Below are 17,262 nucleotides of genomic sequence, written 5' to 3' on the forward strand. Positions count from 1 at the left end.
TAAATGGCCATCAACTGTGATTGGATGGCCATCAGCTGTGGCTAGTTGGCCATCAGCTGTAACCAGTGAGCCATTGGCCACTAATATAACTGCTGTGGCTACGCTAATATAAATGGGGGCTAGCAAGACGATGGTGGCTGGCAAGCGCGGATTGCAGTTAGGACGGCAGGCTGCGGCCAGTGTGGCTCCTGCTTCCTGTGTCTCCAACCCAGCCGCCAGCAAGACTATAGTGGTATGACTCCCCTACCTATGGCTCCGTGGGTGTTCCTTTTTGGCCTCACCATGTCCTGCGTTCTTATGTGGGGAGCGGGACCAGAGACCCCGCATGCCACCCTGCACGACAGTCACTTCCATGATAATAGGTTATGTATATGGATGGCACAGTTGACTTTAAGAATGGGAGACTATTCTGGGTGGACCTAATCTAATCAAGTGAACTCTTAAAAGGGATGGGCTCTTCTTGAATAATAGATTGAAATGTGAGATTTCATGTAATTGAACACCAGCAAAATTCTCCGTTGCTGGCTTTGAAGGTGGAGGGGGTCATGTGGCAAGAAATGCAGGCAGCCTCCAGCATCTTAGACTGGCCCTTGGCTGGTCGTCAGCAAGGAAACAGGGACCTTGGTCCTACAACCACAAGGAACTGAATTCAGCCAATAACCTGAATGAGCATAAAAGGATTTCTCCTCAGAGCCTCCAGAAAGGAATGCAGCCTGGACACCCTGACATCCTCATTGAGCCTGAATACCCTGAGCAGAGAACCTAGTCATGCCGTACCTGAACTTCAGAACTACGGAACTGTGAGGTGATGAATGAGTATTGTTTTAAGCTGCTAAATTGGTGGTAATTTGTTATACAGCAACAGAAAACTAATTCAGTATGTATTATTTTAAATTTATTTTTAAATTACACAAATAATCATAAATACATCCTCCTTGTAAAGAATAAAAACATCATTGAGAGATTAAAGTTCCCTTTGCCTTCCCGATCCCCATCATAGCCAATGTTGAGCCCCTCTCTATCCCCTTTTCCCAGGGGTATAAATATCCCCTTTGCTGGGTATGAATCCTTCCACCAGACCTTTTTCTATGCATTTATATGCATATATATGTACCAACAGAAAATATACAGTACTGCTGTGGTTTATGTGTTTTTCTTATTTTAACTTTAGAACACTATTGGGATTAATGCTATAACTGGCCCAGGTCTCCTAAAAATAAAACAACAGAAGTCTAAATCGATGTTCTAGCACAGTTTCCCTATATACTGTGGAGGCATTTGAACCACTCTTGCTCTTAGATCTTAGCATAAATAAAAATATATTTTAGAGGTTGTTGTTGAAGATGGGGGTCCACCAGCTGACAAGCATTTAGAGTCAGGGCTGACTTCGTTTCTGGTTTTTGACCTCTCTCGCTCAGGTTATTCACAGCTAGGTTAGGAAGAACCTGCTCAATTATGGGCTCAAATCCAAGCCACCAGGGAAACATTGGTGGCTCATGTGTCCCAAAGTTCCCCTTAATGGCCATCTTGTCCCTGCCTTTATCCACCACTGGAAAATCAGGGAACTTCGGAAGATTTTTTTGAAGAATTGCTGAGTCTCTCTTGATTTAAAGAACAACGAATAGGTGTGATCTTTTCAGAAACAAATCTATGGCACACACCTATATTACTTACCTTTAGGAGACAGGATGAAATCTCCTTTGACAGTGGACCACAGCGCCAGTGTGGATAGGGTGGTACCTTGCCCAAGGAATAACACCCCAATTTAGCTTCTGATGAAACTGTCAGAAGCAAGTTTTCCAAGGTGGCTTTAATGATAGGCTCTCAGAAAGAAGCTCTTTCTTCAAGCAAGTTTGTCCTCCATACTCAGAGCAGATGGGCCACAGCCTCTATATAGAAAGTGTACACATTCTGCATTTTGTAATGATGGAGACATTAGCAGTGGCCAGTGGCAATGTCCTTTCTGCTTTGCTAAGGTCACCTCACCTTGTGCTCCCCTGACATCACAGTAGCCCTGACATTTTATAACAGCACAGACATGCTGTTCTTTGGCCTTTTGTGATGTTGAGTTTGCCAGGAAAGCTCTGGCTGCCCACTTGTTCTGGGTGGGCAGGAAACCTCACCAGTTCAGAAATCCTTGGAGGGAACGTGCCCATTCACAGGACTTACACTTACCACCTCCTTGAAAAGGCTGTGCCCACCCACCCACACCTCTGATCCATGGATTTTCCATACCTCCTAGCTATTCAGGTAGGACCATCCCACAACTGCCCAAGTGTTTGGTATGGAACTCTGCTCAGTGGGATTCCTTTGGAAAAGTGATCCATGCATGGAGCTGCAGCTGGTTCTCCTCTGTACTTTTGTGTCTATGTGAGCATACGTTTCTGTTCCCTTTTCCGAGGAAATCTTCAAGGGAATACAATTCCCAAGGTTCACCCAAGGGGAGAAACGTGCTTTGGGCAGTTACAGACAGGGGTTTGAGTGAGTCTTGAAATTGGTTCACGGCCACTGAGTACAGGCTTCTAAAGGTGACTTCAGAGAATGGAAATACCCCAAACTTTCCTTCCATATAGTCAATTTGCCTTAGATGAGGAAGGAGGGAGAACAGTGCCCCAAAAGTAGGCGGCCAACATTGGGTACTTTGTGATATATTCGGTCTGTTAAGTTAAAATGGGGGTGAGGGCCCTCCTATTTCGCCACGCTAGAGGTTTTTAGAGAGTTGGGTTTTTGTGACGAGACCTGGGTTTTGGGGACCGGCGGAGGAGTGAGAGTCAGAGCAGCAAGGAGGGTGGCCCCGGCGGGACGAGGGCGGAGCGGGCGCCGCTGCGCTGACGGCCGCGGCAGAAAGGGGGCGGCCGCTCCCATTTCCTCCTCTCCGCCTCGGCCGGAGCGGCTCCCTGGTGTCGGCTGCGGCTCCCAGACCGTGCCGAGCTGAGACCGGCGGGCTCCGGCCGAGCCTGCGGCGGCCGCCCACCCTCCCAAACGTCCCGAAGCCCGCTGCGCTGTTCGCGATCCGGCTGCGGGTATGGACGCGGCGCTGAAGCGGAGCCGCTCGGAGGAGCCGGCTGAGCTCCTGCAGTCGGCCCGGGACTTGGAGGAAGAGGAGGAAGAGGGGATGGAGCAGGAGCTGGAGGAGGAAGAAGAGGTGGATCCCCGGATTCAGGTAGGACGCGCGGAGGGCGCCCCGGATCCCCGCTTGGCGAGGGCCGCCGCGGAGATCGGCATCCAGTGCCTGCGCTCCGGGGTGGGGGTGCTGGCGACGTAGGTCCGGGGGCAAGAAGAGAGAGGCTGAATACTGTTTCACTGGGTTCATCGGGAGGCTGCAGTGCCCTCATGGATGCGGCCTGAATATGTTACCGGGATCCCCCCGCAGACCGCGGCAGAATCAGGGGATCGCTGCAGCGTGCCCAGCGGTTGGGCGGATGTGCAACAAAGGGAAAAAGGGGGCGGGGGCGCCACGCGGGTATCCCGGGTATCCCGGCCAGGCTCGCCACACCGCTGGCATTGCACGGCCTCCTGGCCCTGGAAGGAGGGGTCGGCTGCCGGGTGGGCGTTGTCCGCCCCTGCAGCGTGGGCTGGCACTGGTGCCCTGGGTTCTGAGTCCTCACCTGGTGGAGGTGCCCGGCTTGAGCCATCTTTCCTCTCCTTTGATTGTAACCAAACTGAAGGGTTTTTTTTTTTCTCCTTTTTTCTTTTTGTCACTACTGATTCAACCCTCCACTTGGCCTCAAATGATTTAAAACCTAGCTTTTCCTTTTTTGAGGTCGGGTGTGAACAGAAATCAGGAACAACTGATGCGCAAAGCTGACACGGGGAGAAGGCGAGGGGATTGGCCTGGACCTCTGCACCTCCATTTGTAAGGGAGATGATTAAAAAACAATTTCCAAGCCAAGATCTAGGGTTGACCGCTTAACCTTTTCACCCTCTAAGCAAAAAGCAGAAGTCCAAGACTCGTTTTTCCTACCTTCCCATAAATCATGCACACACACACACACACACACACACGTGTGTCTCTCTCTCTCTGTGTGTGTACACAATATATATTGCTTTTAAGTATGCTTTCAATTCCTGGAACCCGCCCTAATTGGTTTTTCAGTGCACAGATCAATTAAAAGCTCATTTAATTCAGCTGTTGCAGTTTAAATGAATTGTTTTGGCAGATTGGCAAGGTAAAGATCAGGTGGAAAAAAATCTTTGTATCAGAAATTTTATTAATTAAATTAATCAGTTTGGACTAGTATCTTGTTTTGTTGGTACAGGAATTCTGTTAACAAGATCCTTTGTTTGCAGAGTAAAATGAGTTGACTTCATGATGGGTGCTTTTTATAAAATTTTAGTTTGTAAATGTTTATTTAAAGGTAGTTTTTTTTAAAGCTAATGTTTTTGTTTGTTTTTTTAAAAACACCTAGGGAGATTGAATAATTGGCAGTTTGAAAAGATTTTCATCTCTCTACAAAAATACTCAACCACCAATGAGTTAATGCCAGTGTTCTGCCCTCGATTTAAATCATTTCACTAGGTTTATACTTTTGGCTTGGCTTTGTTTCTTTTCTTTTCTGCAAAGTTCTTGCTGTAAGGCAGAAGGTACTATTTTGATATCAGCCCTTAAATGATTTGTAACAGGTGGGTTTACCTGAAGGCACAAACCTGGAATAAATATTTAACCTCCTAAGAAAATCCCTATGACCGTATGACATTTTCAAAAGGGACACCATCAAGCAAAGGTTTCAGAAATGCTGACATTCATTTCTCTTCTAGCCAAGGCTCAACTATTTTTCTTGAGAATACTGACACTTCCTTCTTCCCAAATTGTGCTGGAGTAGTTTTGCAGGTCATGGGCTGAGTCACTTGGAAACAAAAGACAAATCCCTTAAATCTTTTTTCTGCCTCTTTTCTTTGTTAGGGAGAACTGGAGAAGTTAAATCAATCCACGGATGACATCAACAGACGGGAGACTGAACTTGAGGTACTGAAGGCCAGGTTCCTGTTCTTGGTGAACTGGTGTCTGTCCTGCTAACACCAGAATGGTTAATTTTGTTTTAATAGTTGGAGGGTGATTGCTGGTGTCCCCTCCTCCAGTTGAGCAACAGCCTGCTGTCTGACAGAATAAACTATACGGCTGAGCCCAGCTTGTGGGTGGAACACATGTGGATCCAATTTCACATGTTGTTTTTTTATTATGGAAGCTCTGTGGGGCCAAAACCAAGGGCTTTACACATGCCTAAGCCCTGAAGTTAATGTGTCTGTGGAAAAGCTAAAAGAACTAAGGTGAAAATGAGCTGAACTCTTTAATGGAGAAGAATACATGAGGTCACAAAATCTCTTTAATATTTTAGGGCAGTTCCTCATATTGTACTTGGAAACATTGTGTGTTTGCTCAGACTTAAAACCTTTTTTTTTTTTTTGACTCTCCTGCTCTAATAATTCACCCCCTTCTACTTCCCTGCTCATTTCTTTATTGTCTGCTTGTGTGTAGAATATAATTATTTTAATGGTAAGCAAAAGCTGTTTAGACGGAAGGGCTTTCCTGCTGGGAAGAATCTTGGGAGACAAAAGTTGATTTGAATTTCAGGGGCATCTTCCAATCTGTGTAAACAGATTAGTATTCTTCACAGCTACCAATTAGTCCCCATTCCTTTTCAGTAGTGGTTGGTTTTACCATCAATCAGCAAATTTGAATATCCTCCGCATATATCTGAGAGCCTGTGAATGACTGTCAGAGAGCTGAAGGAATGCAGGGAGCTGTTGGGAGGACCTGTTTCTGTAGCAGGAGAAATAGCAGGGAAGGTCAGTGGAAAAGGCAGGAAACATCTGGTCCCAAAGAGTGAGGATGCAGGAGATAGAAATGTAACCTACCAGCAATACACTGGCAACCTTGATTTCTGACTGCATGCCATGCAGAGGCTTCGGGGGGTACCAAATCTGGATGTGGCAGTGGGGATTAAAACCTTGTTTTCTGAGCTTTGTGTGAAGGGTTATCGCCAACCCCTGTAGTCCAATTGTAGGTATCTGTGAACACTGGCTGCCCTTCTTTCCCAAGTGAAGTAAAATCTGCATGTTTATTTAATTTTTTTTTACTTATGATGAATCCAATCTCGTTGTTGGGCAATTGAAATCTCTCAGAATCTCAGATCTGTAATACATTAAACAACAACAAAAACTCCACCGTTTCTATAGGGATTTAGAGTTTACAAAGTGTGTTTACAAGGTTTATCTCATTCTCTCCTGTCAAAACAACCTAGAGTTGTGCTGTCCAGTGTCACAGCCTCTGGCCACATTTGGCTATTTGAATTTAGATTAAATTAATTAAAATTAAATAAGATTAAAAATTCAGTTCTTTAGTCACAGTAGCTATGTTTTAAGAGCTCAGTAGCTACTGTATTGGACAGTGCAGAAAGCACTTCCGTTACTGTAGAAAGTTCTGGATAGCACAGGCCTGGAAAGTAGAGAAGGCTGGGATTACCTCTTCTCCAGGTAAGAACACGGAGGTACGTACAGCACCCTCATGGTTCAGTGACATGGCAGAGCCAGAACATTTTCCACGTCCCCTCCAGCTCTCATATTCTGCCATCCCATGTATTAAGACAAGTTGGAAATAGTCTTTTTTTCAAAGGACTGATTGATTTATTCATTCAGCAAATATTTGTATGCCTACCCTAAGCCAGCCACTGTTCTGGTACTGCTTACTTACTTTCTGAGGGTAAAATTGTTTCATCTGTTAAACTCCTTTTAGCCCTGATTTCCAAATCCCTTTTCTGAATACACTTAGGTATTTGTGTATCACAGGAAGCCACAGGACAGGTGTTTCCTGCCTTGCTCTGGAGAGCACTTGGCAGTAACAAAGAGAGGTGGTCTGAGCTGGCCTAATGTTGCTGGCTGACCTTTTCATTATTATAACCAAGGTGGACTCAGGAATATAACTATGCAAGCTATGGAAGTAACTAAAAGTTCTCTAGTAGCCACCTTAAAGTAGAAAGAAACAGCTGAAATTAAATCTATTTTCATTTAACCCAGAATGTCCCAGATAGTAAAATTTTAACATGGAATCAATATAAAAATCATTGAGGTATTTTACAGCTATTTTTATATTAAGTCTTCAAAATCTCGTGCATATTTTACACCTGGAGCACATCTCAGTTTGGGCTGGCCACTCAGGAGCTGCATGTGGACCAGGCAGCCCGGGTCTCATAGGTGTTTCCTGTCAGTCTCACCAAGGAGTGTGGGGTTTCACCTTGAGTGCAGGCTGTCTGGATGCTTGTGCTGCTGCATCTGGAGGAGAGGATGGGGTCTGTATGTCTGTGGTGGGCTGTGTTCCTTCAGTGAAGCTCTGGGGACCCCCGTGTCGGGTCCTCTGGGCCACTGCAGACATCTAGATGAACAAGATAAACACGGGTCTTACTTACCCTTGGGGACTTAACATTTGGGTTGGGGGTGAGGAGTGGAGAGGCGGCTGATAATTACTGATGTAATAACTACAATGAAAGAGCGATGCGACAGAGGCTGTAGGAGAGGAGTCACCTGTAGACACCTGAGCAGAAGCCTGCAGAAGGAGAGAGTCCATGTGCAAAGAGGAGCAGATGGCGTGAGCAGTGGGGGTGGTGGAGCGGAGTGTGCCAAATGATGTGGGACAGGAAACAGAGCCATTTTAATATTCAGTTCATTCTCCTTATTCCTGGTAGTTGTTTTCTGTAAAGTCACTGTGAAGATGGAGTTAGTGAATGCCGAACCATAGCTCCCGGGGGGGGAAGTGTGATCCTAACCCTATATTTAGGCACTGGCAAGCCTGGGGCTGACAACATTTTTGTCAGCTGATCAACACATAACCTTGTTTTATGTGTGTTTCTGTTTAAAGACACCTTATTTGGTATGTCTATTAATTCATTAATGTTGAACTCACGGGCAACTGCACAATGGCTCATGCCTGGATGAAGCCTATTTAACCCATGTGTGACCTCCGTAAGGCCCGTCACAGCCTTGTAGGGCTTAGGAACACTAGACAGCACGTCAGCACTAGGCGTGGAGGCCACTTTAAATGGCAGTATCACCAACACAAAGCACAGCAGTGCAAAAACTGTGGCATTAAGTGAACCGTGTGAAGGACACTTGGTTACCGTAGAAGAGCTGAAACAAGAAGGCAGAGCGTCTCTTTACTTGACTACAGCTGGGAAGGTGCCCGTTGGGCAAGTCACAGTTTTTGCCACTCAGTTCATATCCACGAATGACTATAGAAGCGCTTTGAGGATTGATTTTTGAGTTCTGAATAAAATTTATCTGAAATAATGAGGATTGACAGATAATTTTGGAGCCTTTAGAGGAGGGCCTTTTGCTATCTGCATTTCCTTTTCCCTTGGCTTTTTGATTATGAGATGGCATGTCCAGCACCCCGCCTGACTCTGACTCTGATTAAAGTGAATTGGTAGCCAGGTTTGGGGTGGCTGCTACTTTGCTCATGGAACATGGCACAGTTGTCTCTGAGCAGCTGTAGGCCGAGGTGCAGGCCTGGATTCGCCTTTTGTATCCCGTTCCGTGTTTCAGCTGTTTAAATTGGAGATTACCAAGAGGCCTCTGGATGCCAGCCACCTGTATGTCGTCAGTTGGATGTCTGCCTCTTCCTGCAACCTTGCTTTGCCTCTGACCTTGTTTGAACAGGGCTGTATCCCCTTTGCACTTTGATTTATATCAAGAGGGCCAGGCTTTTCAAGCTGTTGAAGGGAGTAACCTTTTAACCAGAGAGGCCCTTGGATATAAGCCTGCTGTTTCAGATTATTAAGAAAGTAAATGTATTTTCCCACAGAAACATCCTTGAGTATTTATTGAGCACCTGCTGTGTGCTAAGGACAGTTTAAGATGATGACTAGAGAGCAGTGAAGAGAAGAGACAGAACTCCCTGTCCTCCTGATGCTTACATTATGGAGAGAGAGGAAATGCAATAAACAATTAAAATACATAGGAGGTTACATGGTGGTATGTGCTAAGGAGAAAAGCAAGGCAGGAAGGGGCCTTGGCAGTGTGGGTATTTGCAGGTAAGAGGAGGGAGGGAAATGCAGTGTTACTTATAGTGGGTGGAGCATATCTGGAGAGAGTGAGCCTCTGGGCCATGTGGGGGAACAGCATTACAGCCAAAGGGAACAGCCAGTGCTAAGCTGAGAACGGGGCCTGGCCTGGCTAAGAACCAGCAAGGGGGGAATGGTGTGCTGGGGGGTGGGGTGAGTGATGGATAGAGGAGGAAAGAAATAGGTCATTCCAGGTGTAACAGCCCTGCCAGGTGAGGCAATGCAAGGAAGTGTGCTGATGTAATTTTATAATGCATATTCCATAGAGCTATCTTTTTTCAAATGTTTGTTAAAACAAGATGCAGTACAGAAAATTTCTAAATTTCATTGTAATCCAGATTTGCAATATTCCATGCCAATTGTTATTATTTTAACCATGATGTGTAGTGTTTTCATTATTTCCCTTTCTTGCTCTGAAGGTGGCCCATTCTAGGGCACTGATATGTCAGAGAGAGGAGGAGGAAGAGAAAGAGGAAGGACGCAGACCTAGTTATCCACATCCACAGCTTTTCTGGCTCAGAGTAATCAAAAGCTGCCTTTTCAGCCTACGCTGCCCCAGGGAGACAAAGTAGTTAGTTGTAAATGTTTGTGTCCTTTCCCTTACTTCTTGGGTGGGATGTTTTCTGGGCAGATTGTTAGAGCAGGTTGAAAAAGCATTTGCTTCTAGACATCTGTGATCCCCTGCACCCAGAATCTGCCTTTTCCTCCTTCCGGAACCAGCGAACATTTTGTCTTTAAAAAAAATAGTTTTGAGCTTGGAAACTCGGGGGGTGGGGGTGAATTGGAAGCAGTCTGGCCTCTCTTTAATTATTAGCGCAAATTAGGGGAAGAGGGAAATTCTTTTCTGAAAGGATAGTGTTGTCATACCTTAGCATTTTGTCCTTGAAGACAAGCGTGTGTGTGTGTGTGTGTGTGTGTGTGTGTGTGTGTGTGTGTGTGTGTGTATGCATGCACATGAGGGAAAGGCCCTATAAGACTTGAGTTGTGTTTTGAAGAAAGCGCTAGGGAGTGTTTGGGGGGCTGGTGGAGTGAGGGGCCGGGTAACTGTTTCTTGAAGTTGGTACCAAATTCCAGGCCGGGTGGCAGGCTCCCTGGTCCGGGCTGTGAAAGACCCTGACCTCTTTGTACCCAGGTGAGATCTGGTTCAAGTAAACATTGGCCTGAAAGCATTGATGTCACAACCACTGAGCCCCTCCTGTGGGCTGAGTCCTGTGTGGGGCCCGCAACTAAACCTCAGGCACGATCCCTGCCCTCTAGGAGCTTGCTGACTCCTGGATTCAAGCCTGTAGTTAGAGAGTAAGAGGACCATGCAGGACTCTTCAGGAAGCCAGGGAGGCTTTGTGGAATAGGGGCCATCGGAATTGAGGCCTGGAGACCCAGGTCGTTGGGGAGGGTCAGTAAACATCCTGAGTAGCCTGGAGGTGGAGGAGGAAGAGAGCTGACAGTACAGACATCACCTGCAGCTTGTGCAATATGGGGAGAGAGAGGAGAGCACCGTGGTTATGCTTTGGCCATTCGCTGGTGTTAAAGACACACTTGAGTCTTTACTGGGTGCCTCTGGGTGACTTGAGCTGGGGCAACAGCTGCTGTCCCTACAGCTCTGACCTGAAATTGGGCCATCAGAATGGTAGGGCTTGGGGCTTTCTATTTCAGTGATAGTCCACCCACACTGCTGCTGGGATGTCAAAGGGACAATAACTTTTGACCCAGCAATTGTACTTGTAAGAATTTATCCTAAGGGAATAACTGGGCAAGGAGGTAGGTCCGATAGTGTTCATTGCAGCATCGTTTAAAAATGTTGGGAAATTATAAATCTAAATGACTGTCAACAGGGGGTTTGTTAAATACATGAATACAGTGCACGCGCAATGGTTAATAGAATCTAGGCCTTATATTGATGACACAGCTTGTTATTAAGATAGAAAGACATCTAAATGGGAAAAAGCAGATGCCAAAAGAGCAAGTGGTATGGTGCTCTTCTTTAAAATATGTCTGTGTGCATAAAAATGCCTGGAAAAGATGACACACCAACTGTTCTATCTGGGAGGTGATGCTTATTGTCTTTGTACTTTTCTGTTATTTTCTGAATTATTTGCATAGAATCTGTATTACTTTATAGTCAGAGAGGAAAAAGAAAACCCCAAAACCCAAAGCCATAGAGAAGGGGTGGGTGGAGGGAAAGACTGGTCTTGGCATAAGGTGACAACTGATGGCATCAGATTAGAATCTGACGTCTGCTGATTTAGGGACGCTTGGCCCCTTGGAGCCCGAGTCTCGTCACCTGTGAATTGGGGGGTTGTGATACTTGCCCATGTCCCTAGGTGGCCTGGAGGATAAGAGGAGATACTGTGTGAGGACGTGCTCTGATAGCTACGCAGTCTGGGTGAAGGAGAGGTCTCCTGTGTGTGGGGCTGGCAGGGAGTGTCTAGGTCCGCTGGGCGCCAGATGCAGAAAAGGCTCTGATGAGATGTCCAGTGGAGCCAGGCCCACCACGAGGTTTGGCGATGGCTCCACTCTCCTCACCTAGGCCCTGCCATGATGTTTCTTTGGGCAAGGTGCCAGAGAGAGGGCTTGGACAGGCCAAGATTATGGGGGGATGGACTTGGCAGTCACTGGACCCAGAGGGTTTTGCTCTGTGGCTGGTCTGCTGGGATGTGGAAATCACTTTGTTTCCCTGAGTGAACCCTGCATTGTTAGGGTGTGTTTTCTCCTGGGATTTGCCTGGCACATGGTAGGTGCTCAGTAAGTGTTTGGATGAATACCAACAGGTTGCCCCTTCTTGGCTATGTGACCTTGGGCAATTTACTTGATGTCTCTGGACCTCAGTTTCCTCATCCCAATGATGGTGCAAAATAAGCCGTCAAATATCATTGCTGCTGTTATTGGAGCAGGGTGGGTGAGGGCTGCAGTGTGGTGGGTACTTGCAGGAAGGGTTTTTTATCCATCCTGGAATGTCCTTCCAGCCTGTTTTTGGTCTCCTAACCACCCTTCAATAATAATGCGTGCTAATAATGAGATACAATAATAATGAGTGCCTACTATGTTCCAGGTCCTTTTCTAAGCACTTCACATATATAAACTTGCTGAATCTTCAGGACACCTTTATGAGAGAGACGTTTATCACTCCCATTTTGCTGATAACGAAACTGGGGCATAGAGTTCAAGTGTCTTGTTCTAGAGCTCTTGCTCCACTTGAGCTTTATGGACATTGTGGGCTAGATAATTCTGTTTTGCGGGAGGGGGACTGTTCTGTGCATTGTGGGATGTTTAGCAGCATCTTGGTACCAGTCACAGCACCCCCTGCCCCATTGTAACAACCAAGCATATCACCAGACTTGCAAGTGTTCCTAGGGTGCAAAATTGCCCGTGATTGTGAACCATTCCTCTAGAGCAGTGCCATCAAAGTGTGGTCATTGTACCAGCAGCCTCAGCACGACAGAGGAACTAGTTAGCATTCGAGCATCTTGGGCCCCACCCAGACCTACTGACTCAGGATCTCAGGGGCAGGGCCCGGGAGGCTGTCTTAACCAGCGCTCCCTGCCACATGCACTTCCTAGCACCCTTACTGCCCTCTCCCGTATGTTCATCAGGCTGTATTATGGTCATTTATTACTTGTCAGGCTCTCCCACTATATGTGGCCCCTGGCGGGAGGGACTAGGCCTCCCCATCTTTGTGTCCCCAGCATCTCATGCAGTGTCTGCACACAGGGGTGTGATGAATGTCAGTTTGTGGTTGGAATCCAGAGCCCTTGTGGACTCATGGCTCTTGGCATTGTCATATACTGTCCTGAAAAGCAGGCAGGTCTCCAGTGCCAGCTCTGGAGTTTTATTCATCCCCACCCAGGCTGTTGTTAGGCACGGCCATTTCTGGGCACAATTGTGACATTCGGAAAGCATGACCTGTGTCTCCCTTCCCCTCCCCAAAGTCCCTCCCTTACAGAGGGCTTAGCTCACAAAGGTCTCAGCGTCTGTCCTGCTTGGACATGTTAGCGTTTTAAGAGTGGCCTTTCACATTAAACGAAGGCATACGTGAATATGGACAAATGGCCATGGTCTATTAAGTGGAAGAAAATTATCGAGTATATACAACACTCTATGTAGAGTATATGTAAAACTGTATATATAGATAGGTTTATATGAGAAAAAAACAGAACAGAGTGAGTTGTAGTGTCGTCTGCAGACTATGCACTGTTTGTTACCAGTTTTGGTGAAGTAAATGCAGAAACTGAGAGTAAGACTTTAGAAACTTTTTTTCTGAATTATTTACAGTGACCGTATTTTATCATTTTTATAGGCAGTGAATGGGGATGGATAGAAAGAAGCACTATTTCTAAAAAGATGTCATTATGAATCAAAGAAATGAATTTGGGAGAAATGAAATGGAAGGAATTTTAGGAACTCTGAAGGCTGGGGGGAATAATTTTCAGATTGGTAGTCCCTGCCTTAATTGCTGATAAAGGTGGGTTTACTTGTGAAATACTGTATTGTTAAGCTCTCACTGTGGTAATTCATGGAGGGGTGAAAAGTGCCTTAAAGGCATTTTCAGATTGTCTGCAGCCAAGAAACCTTCAATTGTGAAATATAAAAAAATCACCAAGTTGTAATAGTGGAAAACATTCCAATGTTAAGAATATTTAGATATTCAGACTTAGTTGCTATATGATTTTAAGTATTCGCATCACTTTCTAAGTGGATAAAGCCTTGTGGGCACAGGTAAGCACTTTTGCACAATCTCATTCACTTATAACCACATTAGCAAAACGAAACTAGTATGGGTTGTTGGCTAGAACATAGAAAGAGCTTTCTAATTTCTAATATTGAAATGGACTCTATTGCCTTAAAAAAAATCGACGTGTCTTCGTTTTAAGCTGTAAAGTCCAATGAGGTACATAATACATACACTTTCCTGGCCCCTCAGCTGGAATCCATCATAAGAACGTAGGCACTGGATGTTATAGTAAATCACCTTTTTGTACAGTGCCAGGACTGTGCCCATAGGTTTATCCAGGATGCCTTCTTTCCTCTGACAGAGGTGTCCTCAAACGTCCCCACCTAAGAAGGAGGTGGGCTGTGGGGATTGATGGATTCATTGCTGTCCCAGTGGTTGATAGACTCCTCAGATTCCCTAAGTAGCAGGGAGCTGTGGTCCCTGTGGGCTGTAGCCTTTTAATATTGAGTTGTTATTTTTCCTTCTGAGCATTTATTGTAGGGATCTTTAATGTAGTGGTGTGTGTGTGTGTGTGTGTGTTTTGGCGGGCTGAGTTAAGTCTCTATTGAACCTTGTCTTTTGGCAGGCATCCCAGTTATCTTTGCCCAGCCCTCCTCTTCAGGAGTTACTTAATCAGCCTATGGCCACATAGATGTTTCCAACAGTAAAGACTCACTTTTATGGAAAGCATCTTAACCAAGAGTCTCACAATCATTTGCAAAGTAGCTCTGAGAGAGCTTGGAGAATCAGTTTCTTTCACTTCCTTAAAGGAAGATGAAAAAAACTTGTTCTATTCTTGCCTGATTTTTTCCTTTGCTGTGTTTTGCTGGATTATCTAAGAGATATTAATGTTTGCAGTGACAGAAAGAAACTGCTAGCGGGGAGACAATGAGAGGAACATCCGCTGTTTATGATAACTGCAGCCAAGCCCACTTCGTATAAATAAACTCTTTCATTGTTTGGCATTAAGCTCAACTGAAGTGTAACGAATGGGGGGTTTGGTTGTCTTCGTCCCCCCTCCCCTTCTGTTGCCAGTATTGCAAATGGATTCCGCTTCATCCTGATAGATTTGAAGCCTGCAGATTTGATGTTCTCTTTCTTCCCCAGTGTTTGGCTTTATTGGAAGAAGAGATGAAATGGGAGTGTTGTCCTTCCTCTACGTAGCAAATAACTTCATAGCGTAAAACAACTGCTTTATTTGGCCCATGATTTGTGGGGTAGGAAGTTAGAGAGGGCTCAGCTGGGTGGTTCTGGCTTGAGGTTAGTCATGCAGTTGCAATCAGATAGGTGTCAGCTGGGGCTGTGGTCATCTGAAGGCTTGGGTGGACTGGCCATCCAAGGAGGCCCACTCCTGTGTCTGGCAGTGGACAGTGGTTTATGGCTGGGAGCTCAGCTGGGTTTGTTAACCAGAGAGCTTACATCTGAACTTTCCAGCCGGCCGTCTTAGGCACTCTGACCTCCTTACGGTGTCTGGCATCCCCCACTGTGAGTATCCCGAGATGGAAGCATCTTGGCCTTTTCTGCTTGAGCCTTGGAAATCCCATAGTTGCACTTTGGTCATGTTCTATTGGTCCAAGTGTCCTGAGCCCACCCAAATTCAAGAGGAGGGGCCATAGACTCCATCTCTTGATGGGAGCAGTGCCAAAGACTTTTGAGCCACATTTGAAAACTGCCACACTCAGGGTGGTGATGTAGAGACAGTGACTTGTTCTGGGTCCTGCAGGACATCCGTTTTCATTCACTTCATAAACAACCACATTTCACAGTGTCTTCTCGAGTTGCTTTTAATGGTTAACAAGCCAGCAAAGCAAGGACTTTGGTTAGGACTCCCAGTGACCCTTAAACAAGCCAGCAACAATAAAAGCAAGAGGGAGCAGTTTTTCCACAGAGCTGTGGGTCTTGTTATAGGCAATTCTTTGCCGCTTTACCCATTTCTTAAATATTTTGTCTGTGAGAAAATGATGCCGTGGCTTCAATGCCTATTAGAAAAGATTAGTAGGGCCTAGAACCAAAAGTACGGTAGTAAGCAAACACTTTATACATTCAGGGAGGAGGTTCTAAAGCTCTTTGGGCAGCTTTTGACATGCTGCTTTCTCTCCCTGCCACTGGTTTGGTTAGCATCTCCACTGGGGACATAGTATCTTGGTGTTGCATGCATTTGCTAGGAATTGGATCTGCTTCCCAAGTTGGGACTTGCTGAAGCAAACCACAGTTTCATGATATGAAATGTGGGATAAAAAAACATAGGAAGACTTTGTTTTGGAGCTGATCGAGGCTTAAACTACGGAGCCTGTGATGGTGGAAAACATGGGCTTTGGAGTTCAGGAGAGCTGGATTTGAGTTCTCGCCCTGCCTCTTAATAAGCTGTCGTTTGGGTTTTTAGCTTTTCTGGGTTTTAATTTCCTTCTCTCTAAAATGGGGAGGGCAATACCTATCTTTCAAGGCTGTATAGGATTAAATAAGGTGATGTTTGCAAAATGCCTGGCATGTTACTTGGCATATAACGTTCAACACGTTTGGCTCTTTTTCTTTCTCCCCTTTGCCATTTATTGAATAATAATACCTACTTAAAAATCACTATTTATCAAAAACTTATTATATGCTAAGCATTGTGCTAAGTGCTTTATATATTTTATCCTGTTTACACACTAGGACTAGAGAACATTGATGAGAAATGAGGCACTGAAAGATTGAGTCAGGTCTTCAAGGTCACATGGCCAATGGGTGGGGAGCCAAGATTTGAATCCAGGAGTCTGAGGCTGAAGCCCAGCCCTTAGGTAGCTTAGAGATATGTGTTTGTGGGTATAGAAGATGCACATTCTGAGGTCCTTCCTGAGGCTGGTGAGATGAAAGAAAGCTGATATAGGACTTAGGGGGCCAGGTTTTCCATCTTTGTTCTGGCATTTTACATCCTTGGGAGAGGAACTTTACCTTCTGAGGCTTCAGTTACTTCCTCTGTGAAATGGGAACATCTGAGCTAAGCGACGGCAAAGTCTCTTGCAGCTCTGATATTGTGTGATGGAGATTTTGATTTTCATCTAGCCACATGCGGAATGAATTAGGAATCACCCTCAGTCTTGATGATAAGGGAAATGTGAAAGCTCTTTGGTTAACCTATGCTGCAGTTACTTAAAATTGTATTTTTAGTGAAGCAATACTTGCACGTGGTGGATTTTTTTTTTTTTTTTTTTAGAGCCCTGCAGAAGTTTTCATGAAAAATGAAAGTCCTCTGCCTCATTCCTTCTCACCCCCAGTTCAACTCCTGGAAGCAACCACTTCGAATGTTTCTAGCTGTTTCTTCTGATCGTTTTCCCCATGTCTCTAAAGTTATAGCAATGGATTTTGACTTGGTTCTTTTGTATCTTGTGCCCTCCTTTCTTTCCATTCTGATTAGCTGTAGTCAGGAGGAAGGTTCTCCAAAACCCAGCAGAAGCCAGGCAGCCAGCTTGCCTAGAATGCTGTGGTGAGTGGGTGCATGCTTCCAACAGAGGCTGCACTAAA

At 45.5% G+C, this 17,262-nt stretch overlaps 1 protein-coding gene across 2 annotated transcripts in view; it reads left to right on the forward strand.

Annotated features, from left to right (window-relative positions):
* The first annotated feature begins 2,788 nt into the window (after positions 1-2,788).
* SH3BP5 (SH3 domain binding protein 5) overlaps positions 2,789-17,262 on the forward strand; it is a 63,025-nt gene continuing 48,551 nt past the window's right edge. Inside the window, exons 1-2 of one of the 2 annotated variants that reach the window (XM_033131765.1) lie at positions 2,789-3,163; positions 4,904-4,966. In XM_033131765.1, the coding sequence (XP_032987656.1) occupies positions 3,026-3,163; positions 4,904-4,966 (201 nt within the window). In that variant the 5' untranslated portion in view covers positions 2,789-3,025. The remainder of the gene's footprint in view (positions 3,164-4,903; positions 4,967-17,262) is intronic. The other variant, XM_033131764.1, reaches the window with a different exon arrangement.

This window comes from Rhinolophus ferrumequinum, chromosome 17 (assembly GCF_004115265.2).
Source record: "Rhinolophus ferrumequinum isolate MPI-CBG mRhiFer1 chromosome 17, mRhiFer1_v1.p, whole genome shotgun sequence".
Lineage (NCBI taxonomy): Eukaryota > Metazoa > Chordata > Mammalia > Chiroptera > Rhinolophidae > Rhinolophus > Rhinolophus ferrumequinum.